At 35.1% G+C, this 21,376-nt stretch overlaps 1 protein-coding gene across 3 annotated transcripts; it reads left to right on the forward strand.

The window, feature by feature from the left end:
- The first annotated feature begins 85 nt into the window (after positions 1-85).
- On the forward strand, positions 86-8,541 carry LOC129942448 (zinc transporter ZIP3). 3 transcript variants are annotated; one of them, XM_056051375.1, is made up of 7 exons: positions 86-361; positions 470-602; positions 667-888; positions 954-1,162; positions 7,626-7,824; positions 7,905-8,280; positions 8,370-8,541. In XM_056051375.1, the coding sequence occupies exons 3-7, from the start codon at positions 670-672 to the stop codon at positions 8,381-8,383; spliced, it is 1,017 nt and encodes a 338-aa protein (XP_055907350.1). In that variant the 5' UTR covers positions 86-361; positions 470-602; positions 667-669; the 3' UTR covers positions 8,384-8,541. The 3 variants fall into 3 exon arrangements, with proteins under 3 accessions (XP_055907350.1, XP_055907349.1, XP_055907351.1); XM_056051374.1 differs by having other exon boundaries at positions 86-356; XM_056051376.1 differs by having other exon boundaries at positions 86-356; positions 548-602.
- The last annotated feature ends 12,835 nt before the right edge of the window (positions 8,542-21,376 follow it).

Consider the following 21,376-nt stretch of genomic DNA (forward strand, 5'->3'; position numbering starts at 1 on the left):
TCTTACAATCTGTTTCCATTGTGAATTCACCATTATTACGAATTTATTATTTACCTCATCGTAACCTCACCCCATATACAACAAAACAAAAGCAAAATCAAAACAACCAAACTTGTTGACTTTAATAATTCTAAAACTATTATTTATTCATCTCGCTCACTATTTATTATGAATGATACATAAAAACTCAAAGTAATTGTTTAAAGCAAAAGACAAAAAAAATAAAACGCAATTTTAGCAATCAAAAATTATAATTAAAAATAAAGTACTGTATAGAATTCTCTTAGATATCATTCTTTGAAAAGTGCCATAATTTTTCACAAATTATTTCAAACAAAGTACCAATACCTACCTAGGTAAGGTGTGTGATTCATCATACGCATAATATCACATCACAAACACCGTTGTCTTCATAACTGAACTATTATTATCTTCTAATCTAATCATTTCAAAGTAAACATCTTTTCAGCATCTCGAGGAAACTTATCTTCAAAATAAACTTAATTTTGTCCATCGTTCATTCCTCTACTACTACTACTACTACTAGGTACAGCACGAGTTCCCTGAGCCATAGGAATCTACTGTTTGCATTAAATTTGATAGTAAGTAACCTAATTTTTTGAAGTCAAATCAAAAACAAATTCTTTTCTGTTGGTACTTATCTAGATCATGAATTCGAATTCGACTGTGATAGACTCCTCGGAGGGTTTTGATGGCGCCAAAATACTTGCCATGGTTTCACTGGGATTGGGAAGCTTCATATTTGGAATGTTACCTGCAGCAATATCTGAAAGAAATCGTAGAAGATTCCCATTTTCTACCTCCTTGATGCTCTGCTTTGGAGCTGGTATTCTACTAGCTACAGCAATGGTTCATATGCTTCCTGATGTAAGTATGATTTACATAAACCAAGGCTTCTTTTTAAGTATTTTTTGTTCCTATGATGTTTTTAGGTCCGAAGGACAATGCCTAACAATGCAGAGGTGTTTTTCTGTGGAGGATTCTTCTTTGTGTATTTCATCGATGAATTTATTCATTATTTCTTTGGAGAGGCTATTCAGCACGAGCATTCTCATAGCAATTCATCTCATCGACATCAACATAATCATAGTCACAGCAACTATGGATCTAACGGGGAAGCAGAACCATTAGTCCGCGCGCAGTGAGTAATGAACACATTTTAATTTATTTATTTAGCTACAAATTTACAAATGAATTGATGTTGCAAAATTCTATATAATTCCTTTTTTACACAATACTTTGATATATTAAAATATGTATGTACATTAAAATAATTATTAAAAGCTTTACATGCAGCAAACAAAGGTTCATTAATTCCATAATTCGTTCTATCAAAGATTTAGTTTTTGGAAAATCCATGTCTTTAGGTCATCCAAAACCATAACACTTAAATCATAAAATGTCTTAAAGCCCAAATTTCTTCACAAAGCTCAAAAAGTTAAAAAAAACGCCAAAAAACAAAGAGAATGTCATAACGCCTAAATAAATTTTAAATAAAAGAACGCCCAAATTTTTGTGATTTATATTAACTTCCAATATTAAGTTATTGTAATGGGTCCGATTTGTCGAATGGATAGTTTTGACATTTCTTGACGTTTCAAGGTCTCTAAAGTCGTAATGAAAAATTTTTAGAAAGATGTTATACAGATAATAATGCAGAAAGGGATCTCAAGAAAATTGAGTGCATGGTTTTTTTTACCATATCAGTTTAAAATGGGTGCAAATTTTGGTTAAACCTAAATATCTCATGAACCAATAACGCTAGAGATTTAAATAACATTTTATATTACATATTGTAACTTTATAACAGCCAAATATATTTTTGGAAAAAATTCAACTAACGGTTTTTTTATAAATCAAAAAAACTGAAAAAAATATTTGTCAAAAAAAATTTTACGAATAAAAAATGAACTTATCGAGTTGACAACTTTTTTATAATAAATAAAAACATAAAAACATTACTCAAAGTTAGTAAAAATTGATTTGCGACTTAAATATCTTTTCAGAACTTTGAGTTATTGGCTTTAAACTAATTTAGTCTTATGAGAAATATCGTTTTTAACATTCGATACAATTTTGAAAAAAAACCTAATTACTTTTTAGTAAAAATAGATCTTCGACTCAATTTTCTTTTCAAAAATTGAAAATATTAGCTTCAAACTTTTACAAGAAATTTCGTTTCAAAACATTCGGTAAAATTTTGAGAAAAATCAAATGAATACTTTTTTTTAAAAAATAAAAACCTTAAACAATTAATAAAAGTTAGTAAAAGTAGATCTTTAATTCAATTATATATCGATTTCAAAATTTGAGATGTAGGCTACAAAAAATAATTTTATTTTATAAAAATTATTGTTTTCAACATTCAGTAAGTTTTTTATAAAAAATCCAACAGGCAGTTTTTTTTATAAAAAAATTAAAGTCTATAAAAAATAGTACGCGAATTTACTAAAAATTGTTGTTCGGTTCTCGATATCTCTTGAACAATAGAAAATATTGACTTCAAATTAATGTCATTCATGTAATTTGTATTTGTTTACCTATATAAGAAATAATTTTGTTTTTAAAATGCCACTAAAATTGGTAAAAACAGTCTCTCCACTAAAAATCTCGTTAACAAAAATATCTTTTTAAATCGTAATATTTCATCATATGCAAAATATTGTTGCATATTTTAACATTTTTTAGTATAATTTAACCGATAACTTTTTTTAACAAAACACGAAAACCTAAACTCATAAGCAAGAAAAATCGAAAGACGGGATGGGAAGTTATCAGTGTAGGTCGCATCTTTTTTGTATTCAAATACTGATCGAAATTGCAACTAATTTTGTAGTTGAATTTAACCTACCATAATACCTTGACTACGTAGTCACTAGCTTAGTGAATAGCCCAATACCTATGTAGATTTATTCTCGAGATATTCGAAGCGAAAATCCTCGACAGACAAAATTTAAATGTAAATCTTTTGCAAAAAAGTTGCGTATGTGGGATATTGGCTTTCAACTACAAATGTTGACAAGTTATTATGCAAATTAGAACGAAATTTGTCTCTTTTCATTATTCCTTCTATTCATTGATCTGACTGGAACCGATTTATTTAAGTCTAGTCCGTTGACGAACCCCTCATTAGTTCGATTAGAAATTACTTTTGGAACCGTTAATTACAACTAGTATTTGCATTCAAGTCTGAGAAACACAAAATTAATGGTGGTGCGCCCAAGGGCTCTTTCTTGTTTTTATTATTGATCTCCTGTAAATAACTTCTAATCAAATTAATTGTGTACCTACCCTTTTATATTCGTAAAATCAATTCTTAAGAACGCTTGGAAGAGGTCATTAAGACCCAAATGAACCTAAAGGGGACTATTCTATTGTATGTACCAATAGTGCTAATTAATGTGTTTGAAAGGGCTTATAGAGATCGTTGATCTTTTCAAAAAGGTTTTGAAGATGATTTTTTTAAGCACATACAAATGAATTGTAATTGCAAATATGAAATCGCATATACAGTAAGGTTCAAAACTGTCCCAATTATGAAAGAAATTCAACTTTCAATAAAAATATAAACCCAAAATTGCTCTTTAATAATTTTATTTTATTTTTTATATATATGATACAAAATTAAACACAATAATGAAAAAAAAAATAGTTACACTTTCGTTGCGTATTTTAAATCAAGAAATTATATTGGACCACTTTTGCACCGATTTAGAAAAAAATAAATTTAATACCCCTTAATATTTTGTCCACAAACCTTTTGCCTTTTTTACTGCTGCCAATCGCCTTGGCATACTTTTAACGAGTTTTTCGCAATATTCAGCAGAAATATTATCCCATTGATCTTGAACCCGTTCCCACAGTACTTTGATTGAAGATGGTGGTGATTCATAATTGTTTATCAAAGACTTTTTTAAGTGTGACCACAAATTTTCTATCGGATTTAAGTCTGGGCTTTGTGCCGGCCATTCCAGTACCTGAAAGTCTTGATTTTCTAACCATTCCTTAACAATTTTCGCAGTGTGTTTGGGGTCGTTGTCGTTTTCAGGTACCGGTATATTTTCTATAGTTTCAGTTAAATTATTTTTTAAAATGTCAAGATACATTTCTTTTTTCATAATGCCATCAATTTTCCGAAAAGAACCTATTCCATAAACAGTCATACAGCCCCACATTTTGACATTGCCCCCCCATGCTTAACAGTTTGTATATAATCTTTGACATTTATTTTCTCTCCTTCTCTCTTCCAATTCCACTGCCTTCCATCTGTACAGTATCTGTTAATTTTTGTTTCGTCTGACCATATGACACGACTCCAATCATCATCTGTCCAGGACGCATACCTTTTTACGAACTCAAGTCGAGCTTTTATATTTTTTTTTGAAAGCAAAGGTTTCTTTTTTTCTCTAAGGCTCTGAAGCCGACCGAATGTAGGGCTCGTTGCACTGTCCACTTGCTTACTTTTTTGCCAGTATCTCTGCGAACTAGGGCTGCTGCTTTTGAAGCCGAAGATGCTTCTCCTGTAGCAAGATATCTGACAACATGTCGAGTATCGGTAGCGTTTAGTACTCTTGGTCTTCCTCCAACATTCTTTTTCAGTTCTCCTTTAAACTTTTTTCTTATTCTCTGCACAGCGCTTTTGCTTACTTTTAACGTTTGCCCAATTTTTCTAACGGAATCTCCTTCCTTTAACTTATTCAATATGCTTTCATTTAAAGATTTTGTAAATAGTTTCATTTTCTCAGTTAGTCACAATGATTTAAATTTTATTGAATAAAACAACTGATAACTGAATTTTAGACCACACTTATAAAAACTAAATTTTATAGAGAAACAACCAGTTTTGGCCAAGTACTAAACTGAAATGGCGTTCAAAGCATGATCGTTGCATAACTGTCCCAATGTAATGCTGTCTTTTTTTCGCGGATTTCAAAGATAACGGTTATTTTTCTGATTTTTGTTATTGTACCATTCATGACGTAAGTAATTACAAAAATTGAATTCCTTAATACACAAAAACAAAAATAATGGCACGTATGGAAATAAAAAACCGTTGACTTGGGACAATTTTGCACCTTACTGTAAGTATTACCCCAATTCAAATTATCGTGCCTTGAAACAGAAAAGCAGTTACGCATAAATAAAATTGAATAAATATGAAAAAAAAAAATAGAACAACATTCACTGAAGGTAAGGTTTCTCGTAGCACTTCCAAATGCTACAAATACTATACAACTAAATGTGTAGGCATAATACTTTCTCCGCAATTCTGAAATTATTCTTTTGTGCATCTATCAGAAACATTCGTACTTGCAGTTAGTTCAAAACACACAAAAACAAAAAAGTGCTACTTATACAAGAAATCTTAAGGATGTATATAAAAGAGTAAAAACATAAACTCTTTAAATATATGTATGTCATATTAACCACAAAAAACACTGTTAAAGAGCATAGTAAAAGTTGATAAATTGGAATGGTATTAACAAGATTAATATAATAGCTCGTTAAGGACTAATACAATTGCTTGTAGTACACTTCAAGAGTTTGTGTGATGCTTGCGTAGGTATGCTCTTACTTACTTACTTAAGGTGGATCTACATTCCTGTGTGAACAAGGGCCTCATCCAACAAACTTCTCCATCTAGCTCGGTCCCTAGGTAGATGTCTCCAGTTTTGCGCTCCAAGTTGGGTGAGATTACTTTCCACTTGTGCGCGACACCTGATCCGCGGTCTTCCTCTTCTGCGCTGTTCAGTGGGTGTGGATTCGAAGGCTCTCCAGGCCGGAGCATTGGTTTCCATGCGCTCTACTTAACCCAGCCATCTTAGTCGTTGGACTTTTACCCTTCCATTTTCTCCTCCATCTTCTCCTCCACTCCCCTTCGATGCCTACGGGATCGTAGATCACACTTTGTTTTGCCCTCATTAACCGTTAAACCCAATTTTTGCCGCCTCTGCCTCAATACTCACAAAAGCTCCATTGACATCACGCTGAGTTCTTCCGATTATGTCAATGTCATCAGCATATGCTAGTAATTGGACATACTTTTGGAAGATAGTGCCTCTAGTGTTGACGTGTGATATCTGCACTATTCTTTCAAGTACGATATTAAAAAAATCATATGACAGCGCATCACCCGGGATGCCAAAACTAGACATGGCTCTATACAGATCGTCCCTGTAAATGCTGGAATGTGAATATTTGATCGACTGTGGACTTTCCGGGTCTAAAACCACACTGATAAGGACCTATCAGGTTGTTGACGATGCACTTTAGACGTTCACATATTACGGCAGAGAAGATTTAATAGGCGATGTTAAGTAGACTGATTCCTCTATAGTTGGTGCAGTTTAGAGGGTCTCCTTTTTTCAGGATCGGGCAAACAATAATTAGGTTCCATTCATCGGGCATGCTTTCTCCCGACCATATCTTACAGATAAGTTGGTGCATGCTCCTAACCAACTTATCTCCAGCTGCTTAAAAGAGCTCAGCATTCAAGCAATCTGCTACAGCGGCTTTATTAGACTTCAGCTTAGAGATGGCAATCTTTACTTCGTCTAAGTCGGGAGGACGGGATTGTTGGCTTTCGTCGTCTATGTTGAATGGATCATCATCCTGCCTGACAGCGGAATTCGGTTCGTCGTCGCCGTTATACAGTCTGCAGAAGTGGTTCTTTCATATCCTCAGCATTGACTGCGGTTCCATTATGATGTTTCCACTTTCGTCTTTGCAGCCTTTGATTCTAGGTTTATGCACCTGTGAATTTCGTTTCACCTGTTCATAAAACCTTCGAACTTCATTCCTACTTTTAAACATCTCAACATCTTTGACCGCACGCTTCTCATGCCCTCTCTTTTTCCTTCTGAGACGTTGGTGTTCCTCTCGCCTCTTCCGCTCATAGAGCTCATGAGCAGCTCTCGTCCTTTTATGCAGCGCCGCTTTGCGTACCTGTTGTTTGGCTGCATTTGCCTGCCGACATTCCTCATCAAACCAGGGGTTCCTTGTTGGTGGCTGCTTAAAACCCAGCACATCAGACGCGGCTTCTCTGATTGCATCTTGGCAATGTTGCCACTGGTTTTCGATACATTGTGTTGGCGGCAGAGAACTTCCAGAGAGGTTACTTGTAACTCGTCGGAAAAGGATGTGGCGAACTCTTGCGGTTGTAGCCGTTCGACGTTGTACCTTCTCCCAGCACCTCCCTATTTTGCTTGGGTCTGCAAACCCGAAGTGCGAATTTAGCCTTGATGCGGATGGTAATGAGGCACTCCTTGATGCACCTATAGCTCAAGACTTCTTGACTAAGTCTAGCTCCAATGACAAAACCGTATCCAAATAAATGGTTTTCTCGGTAGCAGTCACCATAGTATTATTATTATTATTCCTTCCCTTAAAAAGTTTAACCATAAAACTCGCGCTAATGCTTATCAGTTTACATACGAGTCCAACTTCGGGCGTACTCTGAGGTACAGAAATTCTTTTTTAGCGCTACTACACGAATGTGGAATGCTTTACTATGCTCTATTTTTCTCTGTCATTGCAATAATCAAAAATTAAAATTCAAAGTATTCATTGTAGATCGTATGAAACTATATTTTTAATAATTTCAGTACTTCGAGTTGTGCAGTAGAACAAAAGGAAAAACAATGCGAAACCGTTATAAGACAAGCAAATGAACGCATATGCCACACAAGCCATCGTGAACCATGTGCTGAGAGTATGACTGGAGCGTTTGGTCTCTTTGTGGCCCTTTCGTTGCACTCATTTGTGGAGGGATTGGCCATAGGGGTTCAAAATTCTAGCACAAGGGTAAATACATTTTTTTTTATTTGCAGTTGTTTTTGTTAAAGTTCCCTTAGCTTAATTATTTTGTTATTATTCTTTCCTAGGTTCTTTTTCTCCTTGGAGCTGTTGCATGTCATAAGTTTGTGATGGGTTTTTGCTTGGGACTTGAATTTCGTTCCAATTCTCGTGCAACTTTCAAATCTCAATTATTTGCTGTTTTAGTATTTTCCCTTGGTGCAGTTTTGGGCATTGGTGTTGGAATGTTACTTGTTAACTTACCCATGAGTTGGTCAAATACTGGATTGCCAATTATTCAAGCTCTAGCCGGAGGTACTCTATTTTATGTGACTGTCTGTGAGGTAATGCCTCGTGAAAAAGCCCGATGGCATCAAAAACCAGAGAGACGAACAGCAGGATTGGCACAGTTTTTTGCTGTTGCATTAGGATTTGCTGTTATGACGATTATCAACTTTTATATTGGTAGATTAAAAAATAAATAAATATTATTTTTGAAAAATGCTTCATTTAAATTTTGTCTGCATTTTTCTGTTTGTATATTGTTTTTGCAGGTGATGATGATTGATAAAAATGGATACGACTTGCCACATCTTGCGATTAAAATGACTAAACTATCATTTTTGACTTTAATATAATATAATAACTATTAGACTAAGTAAAATAAAGAGGCCAAATAAAGTGTAGAAAATTTATATAATTAAGAAAATAAATATTTGAAAATTCCTTATTATTTCTTGTTATAACATAAAAAAATATTTCGTCTTAAACAAAAACAAATGTTGACAACTATAACTTTAACGAGCTTTACTACTTTTGATTTATTCAATACTGGAACATTACTTAAGAGCATGTGAGATTTGGATGCTAAGGTTGGTAATAACAACAGACACGTTTTGGAAAAGTATGTAGTTGGCAGTTGCAACGATAATAGTGGGACGTTTGTGGACTTCTACAACGCTAATGGTCTTAAGATTGGTGGCACCATGTTTGAATACAAGGACTAAGACAAAATAAGCTGAGAGTGGGCGAATAGGCAAGCTTCTTCAAACAAAGTTGATTGTTTCGCTATAAGTCGACGCTTCAGAAGCAGTCTCTTGTACAGGCCACGATTAATAGGGGGGACTGCAACCCCTTCCCATTAAGAAATTTAAACCGTAAAACCGCGATATTTTCAACCTGTACAATCTAATAAACCCCAAAAATAAAAATTAGTTGACCCTTACAAAATCCAAACTCGAAAGCTATATACCCCAAAAACGTTAAACCCATATAGCCCAACTCGCAATTAATCCCATTAACTTTAAACCCACATAGCTCAACTCGCTAGTATACCCAAAAAGTCAAACCCACTGTAACGAGCCGCTATGCCTGTTTGGGGTCGTGACTGGCTTAATTGAACCCGTAGCTCAGCGGTTTCGAAGGTTCTTCGACCCAGGACTCATCACAAAAATAATGCCAGTCTAGCATCCCGGTGGTAGTGATGCGCGAGATATTTATCATAACCCTCCCTACCTGGTTGTCTTCCTCCCTAAGAACAACCCCATTCCTCGGCTTCTTTTCCTTATCACTTCTTCCCCATTTTCCCCTTACTCTCTCATCCCTTTAAAAACAAAAACTTAAGCCATCATCTTCATGGTTTTAGGCTTCATAAATAATCCATAGTTTTCCTTTTTATTTAAAAAACTATTTTATTTAAATATTTAAATTTTAAAATGGTTTAATCTATAAACTGTTTATATGTATATATACATATATGTATATGCATGTAGCAAAATTTAAATTTTTATTTAACACACAAATTAATTTATATCTTTAAGTCTTGTATTTAATTTTACATAACTAAATAAATTAAGTGGCAATCATACGCCAATCAAACAAAATCTATCATTGATTCGACAAGAATCGTCTTCGATTTTATTGCAAAAATTGGATCTTCAAGATCTCTTTTACTTCTTGTTCTTTTAAACTCTATTTCAACTCCCCTTTATGCGGAACCCCCCCTTTGTTTGAAGTTATATATATGCGAACGTATATCTTCTTTTTTTTTTTTATTTTAATTCGTATATAGTATGTAAAAAAGGAAACATAATCGACTTACCCCGTTCTTCTGCTGTAGTGGCCACTGCTGCTGGAAGGCTGGGTCGAAAATGGTAATTATGGTACATATATGTACGTATAAATATTATTCACTTTAACTAACTTCAAACAAACTATGTAAACTAATTTTATATTACGTTTCGCGGAACTTATCAAATCAAAAAAATTTCGTAATTGATTAATGATAATGATGTTACCACAAATTTAATTTACTAGTTAAGAAAATTTTTTTAATTTTAAAACAAAAAAAAATTTAACTTTAAAAAAACACTATATGTATTATATTAATTGGCTTCGAACTGCCTTATGTCTAACGGTGGGGTTTTGTGTCGGCGCCTAGACACTCTAGGCTACCGGGCTTCTATAGCTTGGGGTGTGCTGAATGCTGATTTTAAATCTGGCCACGCAATCCTGTTGGTTCTTTGTCATTCAACATTTATATATGTATCTTATCCTTCAGGATACCTTTTGGGAGCTTGATAAAAAAAATGAATACTTTTAAATCTAAGCACTCAGAACAGAATCTTATATGTATATAGTTCTATATATGCATCTACGTGCATACCTATATTACATACATACATATATATCTAATTGCAAATAAAATCGATATTTTACCTTGGTGGTTGGATAATTATTTTCTTTTCAGTTGCTCGCACACTAAATGTAATTTAAAAAAAAAATAAACGTACAAAACAATTGCCTTTTTTTTTGGCAAAGATAATTGGAATATTTAAATTATTGTTCGGATTCACTTTAAGATGACTGAGGGCTTTTTATAAAAGAAGTTTCCTCTCCGGCTATTATATTTGGAAAAGGTCTAGGCTTCCTAGCCAACCTGCGGACTACCCGTTTTCATATAATAGAGAAAAGCTCCTATCCCGTTGATGCTTCTCCACTTCACCAACACAAGAATCCCAGTTTTTATCTCACGCTTCTGAATCAGCGCGGATTGGTCTCTTTTTGAAAAGTGGAAATGTTGCTTCTTAGAAAATCTACTCAACCTAAGCTTCCTAACCAACATTTCCACTTTACCGCCTCCGTATCTGCAACGATTGCTACCAACTATTAAGTGTCGCCTTCTTTTTGTCGCATACTTTAGGGATACCCGGTTTCGGTTATTTTGAAAATGAGCTTGTAGGTAACAGGGCTTTGCATTTTGCAAGTGTCTCGCCCACAAGGAACATGCAAAGGAACCCACGACCTATCTAATAAAAACAGAGATCGAAAAAAAATATTCCAAACAAAATCGTGACTTGAAACGAATTTACGTTACATAAAAAAATAGGAAGTAAACATCAAAGAAACTATAGGTATTGATTGGCAATAAAGCAATCGGATTAAGTCTTGTCAAATAAAATGTAAACACAAAAATATACATACGCACATATACACATACCTCTGTATGAGAATTGGAGTTTGGTTATGCAATGACCATATGGTTACATTTTTTTAGTTTTGTTTTTGTTTTCTTTTTCTTTTTGTTTTGCCGTCGGGAAATGAAGTTTGAAAATGATGCTTTGCCGACGGGAAATAGAAGGTTAAAAAAAATTGTTTTGCCGTCGGAAGAACGCATTTTGAATGATTTAAAAATGTTTCTTAGTGAAACGAATTATGAAAATGTTTTTTTTTTTTTTTTTTTTTTCACCAGGAATCATTTGATTCAAGGAAAACGTGGGACGCGAACCCACTTAACTTTTATCTAGTCGGGCAAAAATAAAAAATTAAGAAAATTATATTCACTGTCTCATATCCTTGGCATGGAATATACCTAAGGATTTGCCATTTAAATTCTCTAGTTCATACATGGCACTGCCTATAACTTTTTTAACGCGACATTTGACAAATTTAGGCAAAAGTTTGGCGCTAATGCCCTGAGTAAAGTTGCTCTGCGCGAAGTTTCGATGAAAAACTTCTTGTCCTTCACGATAATTGACGGCTTTCGCACGAGTATTGTACGTGTTTTTTGACTTAACGTATGCCCTGAATATATTCTTCGATATATTTTGTCTCGCGAGGGAGGTTTTTACAGCGTTTGGCAAGACTAACATTTCCGAGTCGTTCAGGGCATCCAGTTTTTGTAAAAGTCGGTATGAGGATCCGTGAGATATCATGTTTTGCCCAAATAGAGCAAAGTATGGTTGGCAATTCAACGATTCATGTACATCGGATCGTAGAGCGCAAGCTATGCTTGACAAATGATCGTCCCAATCATTTTGCTCCTTAGATATCATCACCCTCAACTTGCTCAAAACGCTCCTGTTAACGCGCTCGGCAATGTTAGCCTGCGGAGAATATAGTGCCGTGCGGATGTGCTGCACTCCATAATTAGACAAAAACCGTTTAAACTCGCTGGAGATGAATTGTCGCCCATTATCGGAATGAATATATTCAGGGGTCCCGAAAGTATGAAAAATATCGCTTTCGAGGAAAGCTATAACTTTCGACGAGGTAGCTTTCGTCATTGGTTTGAGGAATACGAATTTAGTGAAAGCGTCAACTACTACGAAAACATATACATTTCCTCGCTTCGTACGCGGATAAGGTCCCAAAAAATCTATGTACAACCTCTGAATTGGTCTTTCCGTCACGATCTGCTTGGTGATTGGTGGACGAAGAACCTTATTTGGGGCCTTTACCATTTTACAAGTATCGCAGTCACTCACGAACGCTTTTATGTCTTTAGCCATTTTTGGCCAGTAGTACTTATTTTTTAAATGACAATAAGTTTTCGTAAAACCACCATGACAACTGAGTTTAGATTCATGGACTGATTTAATACATTCGTAAGTGAGAGCATCTGGCAACCAAAGACGCCACAATGAATCCTCCTCCACCACATCACCAGTCCTGAACCTTACTCTTTTGTATATATATTTTCCCATCAGCCATTTTAGGCTAGAATGGTCTGTTATTATTTTGAAAGGTAATCCATCAACATAGGGCCTAAACTTCCTGACGCTTAATACAGCTGCAAGACATTCCTGCTCAGTAACTGTGTAATTTTTTTGCGCTTTGTTCAACTTTTTTGACATATAAGCAATAGGTGATTCATTATCGTTCTCATCCAACTGGAAAAGAACACCACCCACTCCATCGGAAGACGCGTCGCACTGAATGACAAATTCTTTCGAAAAATCAGGTTGTTTTAACACTGGTGATGAGGAAAGTGCATCCTTAAGCTTGTTGAAAGCCAGCACCGCTTCGGGTGTTAATTCAAATTTTGTCTTCTTCTTCAGACAATCCGTAAGTGGAGCGGTGACATCAGCGTAATTTCGAATGAATCGGCGGTACCATCCGGTAAGACCGAGAAACCTTCGCACTTGTCGAATTGTTGTTGGAAGCGGAAAGTTAACCATTGCCTCCACCTTGTCAGGATTAGTCTTTAAAGTTCCTTGGCCGACAATATACCCAAGGAATTTTATCTCCCGCATGCAGAACTTGCTTTTGTCTAAGTTGATGGTAAGGTTGGCTCGACGGAGGCAAGCAGCTACTTCGGTAAGAATGCGCATATGAGACTTGAAGTCTGCAGTACAAATAAGCAAATCGTCTAAGTAAACAAACACATTATCACGGAGATGACTGGGCACCACTTGGTCGATAACTCGACACATTGTCTGACCCGCGTTACTAAGACCAAAAGGCATTACTCTGAACTGGTAGAGTGGCCTACCAGGCACTGCAAACGCGGTTTTCTCTCGAGACTTCTCGTCAAGGGGTATTTGCCAGTACGCGTCCTTTAAGTCGATCCCCGTGATAAAGTGAGTGTCTCTTATGCGACTCAATAAGCCTTCAACGTGAGGCAACGGATACGCATCCTTTACCGTGACTGCGTTAACTTTTCGAAAGTCGAGACATAACCGAACTTTACCAGGCTTTCGCACCAAAACGACCGGACAGCTCCATGGCGAATTACTGACTTCAATAACTCCAAGCTCTAACATGCGGTCCAATTCCTTGTATGCCTCTTCTTGACGAACTGGAGACAGTGGGTAATGTCGAGATTTAATTGGTACAGCGTTACCTGTATCGATTGTATGACATCCTAGACTAGTTTTCCCTAAGCCTAACACCATAAAGTTGGGAAACAGGTTTTTCACTTTATCTAACTGAAGTTTTTGTTCTGGAAGAAGATCTATCAGTTGGGCGTCATCTTTAAAATTTACCTCTTCATCACCATTGTCAATATTTCCTTCAATTTCACTGATTTCAGGCATTAAATGGAAATTTCGCCAAAAGTTCATCCCAAGGTAAAGCTTTTGAGTGAGGTTGGGGATTAGATAATAAGTAATTGGTTTGGTAACTCCGTTGTACGTTGTTGGAACTTCGCAATATCCCACGATATCATGCGATTTCCCATCCGCGGTCCGCACTGCGTTTTTATATGGAGTTACTTCTGCACCAATTTTCTTTACCAATGCCCAACCATCTTTTCCAATAACGGAGATTGAAGCTCCGCTATCTAACAACCCGAAGACAGATTCATCGTAAAGCTTTACGTCGGCATACATCCGACCATCTGAATTAGATGAAATTATAGTTTCGACAATTTGCTTACGAAATTTTTTTCGTTGTCGAAACCTTCGACGACACTTTTGAATATGAAAGCTTGATACACTATAGCCATGCCCAAAAATTCGAGCACGAACTTTGGCATAATTCATCTTGCGATCATGTAATGTCTGAAGATTAAACGCTTTAATGGGATAGGATGCAACTTCAGAATCTTCGACGTGACTTCGTTCCAAGATCTTGATTGGAACGTCTTTATCTGGAGCTTTACTTAAATTGTTGTTGGATGGAAATGATTTTATTGTTGGGAGTGGTTCGGAGCATTCCTGGTGGAACGAAGATCCCCACTCCTCCTCTCGTTCCCGTACAGGTTTCCCGAGTGTTTACCGCATTCCACAGTACTCACATCTTTTGCTCCACAAAGAAAGCAAAACAAATTTCTGGTTCTCGATGGACAGAAATGATACGCATGGCCTTTCTGGTCACAATTCCAGCAAACATAGTTTGCCGTCGAGCACCTGAAAAAGCTGCAACTTCCTCAGCCTCGAAAGGTTCAACGTCTTGGTTTTCCGCAATGGCAACTTCATGTACTACTTTTGGTACTAAGGATCTTTTAGCTAAAAATCGCTCAGCCTCTCGCGCTTTATTTCTGAGCTCTTCAAGGTTCTTTACATTCGCAGCCAACAAGATTTCACCGAGTTTATCCTTAGTGTTGTTTCGAATAACGTTTATCATCTTCTTTTCGTCAAACGGTTCCATTAATCGGTCGTTGAGACCCGCTACAGCATGGTAAAAATCGTCAAATGACTCCTTAGGACCTTGCCTTCGTGTAAGCAAACGCATATATATTTCGACATCACTTTCGAGTCTACCGAACTCCTTGTTCATTGCCGTTTTGACGTCACTAAATTTTGCATTAGGGTTTCTTTTAAGATATGCCCAAAACCATTTGTTTGGCCTACTTCCGGATGCAAGCAAAATTTGAAAATTTGCAATCATCTGTTCGTCTGTATAACCAGAGGATTTTTGCATACGTTTGACTTTGAACAAAAATTCGGAAACATTTTCAGACCCATCATAGTTGATATGCCACCGATCAAGCCTACATCTATCTGGCGTGCTAAGCGAAGACGATGGTGAAATTGATTCCCTTGGCTCCGACGTAAGAACTTCCGGCCCTCTATCAGCGTTAATCGAAAACGGATTAATATTCCTTGAATTATTTTTTTCTTGTTGATTGATACCAATCGACTCCAACTTCGCTATGACGTTATTCATAAAAACATTTAACGTCTGCATGAGCCGTACCTGATTACAAGTTATCGATGACTCTATGCGATCCAACAATTCATTTGTTTCATCTACTCTAATTGCATTATGGTTAGTACCACCGCTTTCAGGGGCTTCACCTTCGGCTGTATTTTGTACCCTACCGCCAATGTCAACATTTTCGTTTTCAGTGTTCATGGTAGATGTTAAATCAGAAACAATTGAGTTAATATCTTCAGAAAAAACTAAACGTATTATTAAGATCAAAACGATCGATCGTATTTCTAAATCTTTGATGGAACTCCTCAAATTTAGCTTCGGTATACAAACTGACTTCCTGAAGTTTCTCTTGGAAAGCCTTTCTTCTCTGTTTGCTCATACCTCAACCAGAATCTACCGAGTATACCCCTTCACTACGAAAAAAAAAGACTTCCGCTACTGACTCTTTGAATCCGAGAAAAAAACTCAAGATCAATGAATTAATCAATTCGAAAACCCTCACCAGAACAGGACACTTGAACTCTATAATGGTCCTAATGCAGGTTGAACTAGGAAAATTCAAAAAAAAAAAATAAAAACTATCTATTTAAAAGTCTAAACCAAAGAAAATGCAATTTTTGTGCTCAAAAATGTAAATAAAAAAATGTACCTAATAGTAAAAGTATTAAACTAAAAAAATATATAATTCAAAAACTCGATTATCAAAGAACGTTCAAATTTCAAAATTATTTTCAACGATAAAAAAAATGTATGTAATCTGTAATTCAATTCAAAGTAATTGTAATTCTATACTGTTTATATTTTTGATTATAGTTCACAAAATCCACCCTTTTTCCAACAGGATGTTTAATATTAAACTAAATTTTAAAAATGATATCTCAACAAAAAAAATCAAATTGAAAATCAACTATAAGTTTTTGAGACGGTAAGGAAAATTTCATAAGGATACGTGACCAAATTCAACACAAACATCCAGCTCCAAACCTGAAATTCTTGTTCGAACTTACCATCAAATATAATATTTTAAAGAAAAATAATTCAAAAATGTTTTCAATATATGTATATAAAAAAAAATGTATTATGTTATTATATTAAGAAAATTTAAAAACTTCAAAATGGTTGATTATTAGTAAATATTGTGTTTATTTTCAAAATGTATCTTCATAAAAAAATAAAGGGATGAGAATCTAATAAGAGAAATAAACAGGAAAAGAAATGACAAAAACGGAAAAGAAGCCGTGTTCTGCGAGCCAGATAATAAAACAAAATTAAAATAAACTACTTTAACTATTGTTAAAAAAAAGGACTTGAGAAAAAAAATGTAATCTTTGAGTTTCAGAACTCCAAGGACGAATCACTTACTTCATCCTTGAAGGACTCTAAAACTCTCCGAAAATAAATGACTTGCTGGAAGGACCTCCGAATACGCCTTTCCATAGACGGGTCTCTTCCGAGCATTAAGATTTGTTTAAAGTGTGTGCCACTTGTCTTGCTATTTGAGTTCCTTATCAAGAATACTCAAAGACTTAAACACTTGATTCACATCACTTTTTAATAAAAACAAAATTTTGATTATGTCTCACTTATGGCAACGCGGAACCAAATACCTCATATCCAGTAACCGGGACTCACAAAATCAACATAATCAAATTCGAATTTAAATGAAAGAAAAAAAAATATAAAGAATGTTAATAAATTATTTTAAAATTATAAAAAAAAACTAAATGAATTGGCTCAAAATAACTCTTTAGCCACTCTATCTTCAGAATTCAGATAGAGGGCTCCACGTTGCGGGCGCCATTTGTAACGAGCCGCTATGCCTGTTTGGGGTCGTGACTGGCTTAATTGAACCCGTAGCTCAGCGGTTTCGAAGGTTCTTCGACCCAGGACTCATCACAAAAATAATGCCAGTCTAGCATCCCGGTGGTAGTGATGCGCGAGATATTTATCATAACCCTCCCTACCTGGTTGTCTTCCTCCCTAAGAACAACCCCATTCCTCGGCTTCTTTTCCTTATCACTTCTTCCCCATTTTCCCCTTACTCTCTCATCCCTTTAAAAACAAAAACTTAAGCCATCATCTTCATGGTTTTAGGCTTCATAAATAATCCATAGTTTTCCTTTTTATTTAAAAAACTATTTTATTTAAATATTTAAATTTTAAAATGGTTTAATCTATAAACTGTTTATATGTATATATACATATATGTATATGCATGTAGCAAAATTTAAATTTTTATTTAACACACAAATTAATTTATATCTTTAAGTCTTGTATTTAATTTTACATAACTAAATAAATTAAGTGGCAATCATACGCCAATCAAACAAAATCTATCATTGATTCGACAAGAATCGTCTTCGATTTTATTGCAAAAATTGGATCTTCAAGATCTCTTTTACTTCTTGTTCTTTTAAACTCTATTTCAACTCCCCTTTATGCGGAACCCCCCCTTTGTTTGAAGTTATATATATGCGAACGTATATCTTCTTTTTTTTTTTATTTTAATTCGTATATAGTATGTAAAAAAGGAAACATAATCGACTTACCCCGTTCTTCTGCTGTAGTGGCCACTGCTGCTGGAAGGCTGGGTCGAAAATGGTAATTATGGTACATATATGTACGTATAAATATTATTCACTTTAACTAACTTCAAACAAACTATGTAAACTAATTTTATATTACGTTTCGCGGAACTTATCAAATCAAAAAAATTTCGTAATTGATTAATGATAATGATGTTACCACAAATTTAATTTACTAGTTAAGAAAATTTTTTTAATTTTAAAACAAAAAAAAAATTTAACTTTAAAAAAACACTATATGTATTATATTAATTGGCTTCGAACTGCCTTATGTCTAACGGTGGGGTTTTGTGTCGGCGCCTAGACACTCTAGGCTACCGGGCTTCTATAGCTTGGGGTGTGCTGAATGCTGATTTTAAATCTGGCCACGCAATCCTGTTGGTTCTTTGTCATTCAACATTTATATATGTATCTTATCCTTCAGGATACCTTTTGGGAGCTTGATAAAAAAAATGAATACTTTTAAATCTAAGCACTCAGAACAGAATCTTATATGTATATAGTTCTATATATGCATCTACGTGCATACCTATATTACATACATACATATATATCTAATTGCAAATAAAATCGATATTTTACCTTGGTGGTTGGATAATTATTTTCTTTTCAGTTGCTCGCACACTAAATGTAATTTAAAAAAAAAATAAACGTACAAAACAATTGCCTTTTTTTTTGGCAAAGATAATTGGAATATTTAAATTATTGTTCGGATTCACTTTAAGATGACTGAGGGCTTTTTATAAAAGAAGTTTCCTCTCCGGCTATTATATTTGGAAAAGGTCTAGGCTTCCTAGCCAACCTGCGGACTACCCGTTTTCATATAATAGAGAAAAGCTCCTATCCCGTTGATGCTTCTCCACTTCACCAACACAAGAATCCCAGTTTTTATCTCACGCTTCTGAATCAGCGCGGATTGGTCTCTTTTTGAAAAGTGGAAATGTTGCTTCTTAGAAAATCTACTCAACCTAAGCTTCCTAACCAACATTTCCACTTTACCGCCTCCGTATCTGCAACGATTGCTACCAACTATTAAGTGTCGCCTTCTTTTTGTCGCATACTTTAGGGATACCCGGTTTCGGTTATTTTGAAAATGAGCTTGTAGGTAACACCACATAGCCTAAGTCGCTATTAACCCAAATCTTTAAACTCAAAAAATATTAAATCCATGCAGCCTAACTCAGCAAAGGGTTTTCTGATTGAACAAAAATTGAATTCTATGCCTCGTATTTTTCTTTTGAGAAGTGTGGAAATATGCTGGACTAATTAGTAATTATCTCCAGTACCTTATTTATTCGATTATACATTTCGATAATAGTGTGGTAAAATTTAGAATTGTTAATTTCCACGAGTCCGTTTTGAGTTTAACAAGCGAGAAATGGCTAAAACAAAAGTATATATTTTTGATTAGGAATGCGTTCAAATATTCTACCGTATATATAAAGGGTCCGTTAAATAACTTTTTTTTAAATACTATAAAAAATTCGAGTGTAGCTTCGACGGGTGGCACCAAACCAAATTTTGCCAATATACTCCTCATCCGTCTGTGAACAAAAATTCGTTCCACATGGCTCGATAACGATCGCCATTGACTGTAGCGGACACTCCTTGCTTATTTTCGAAGAAAATTTGCCCAATTATGCCTCTGGACCAGAATCCGCACCAAACATTGACTTGTTTTGGATGTATCGTCTATTCAATGTATGCGTACGGGTTTTCTGTGAACCAAATGCTACAATTTTGCTTGTTTACATTCCCGCAAAGATCTAAATGAGCTCCATTTGAAAAGTTGATGAACCATATTCGTTCAGCGGAAAGATAATCTAATTAACTGTGAAATCAGACATGAGTTAAGTGTAACCATTCACGAAAAAAGCACTTCTATGGCGGACCCTATATGTGCAAACCTTTTCTCACTCAGTTCCATTATTTTGGAATTATCACTTATTCTTCTGCGTTTAATTTGCTCGTACCGTTCTTCATTTCCTTGCAAATTGAACCAAATTCCAAAGGTGTCCATTTTTGTAATAATTATTTTTGTCCAAAAATTTGATGCTTTATTATTGTTTTTTATTATTTTGTTTTTAAAACTGTCAAACAACTCGATATTCGTTCGAAAGTAGAACATTTTTTGAAAATAAGTTGGTATAGTATAACTGGCATTCGATTCTACTTTCGTACGTGGTACGATTTGAAAGTAGAATCGAAAATGAGTTTCGAATAGAATCAAAAGTAGAATCGATAGTAGTAGGGCCCCTGTGCAGAGCGTGTTTGAAGTAGGTGCCAAAACTGGAACGTGTCTAGTCGAAAGCATTCTTACATCTCATTTGCTTTCCATATCATAAAGACGATCCTGTAATTTTCTTCTCTTGAAGTAATTTTACCTCTTTTCAGTTTTACCAGCAGGACTTTTTTTAAAGTTTCGCTTAATAAGTTATGAAGGTGCCGGCAATATGGGTCTTCTGTTGCAAGGAGGACTGAGCCAATTCGTGTATAGTATAAAAGTTGCCAACATTGAGAAATCTTCCTTCGTTGAGAAATCCTTAGCAAAGTTGGGTACACTTGTTTTTGGTCCGATTTCTCTTTCACCAATAGCTCATTACAGTGTGTAATCTGTGAGTCAAGGTATATACATACATCGGTGGAGCAGAGTTTTAACAATTTCACTCCCTATCGAGTTTTTATATTGTCCAAATACAATACAATATACGACCTAGACGGCACTAGAGTTTAATAATAAAATGTTCACCAATATTTTAAGTTGGTTGAAAGAATGTAACATCAATGGCAAGGCTTAGAAAAAAATTCTGGATATGTAGTTTCTCAGTAATCTTCCATTCGGTCAAGAGCTACCAAACCCATCCACATTATCAATACGGAGAACTTCTTTATTTCTACTGATTCAATTGGAATCCACTGGTTCATTCGCCAATGCTTAGAACTCCTGTTTTGCTGCGATAGTGTGTTCCGAAAAACGGTTAGCTTCATCAATCATACATTTTTCTGTAGACTCCTGCCTTTCGCCCTTTAAAAATATAAACCTTTATTTACCATTTGACATAACATTTACATTTAAGAAAAACAAAAAACAACTC

The sequence above is a fragment of the Eupeodes corollae genome, chromosome 1, assembly GCF_945859685.1.
Source record: "Eupeodes corollae chromosome 1, idEupCoro1.1, whole genome shotgun sequence".
NCBI classification, from domain to species: domain Eukaryota; kingdom Metazoa; phylum Arthropoda; class Insecta; order Diptera; family Syrphidae; genus Eupeodes; species Eupeodes corollae.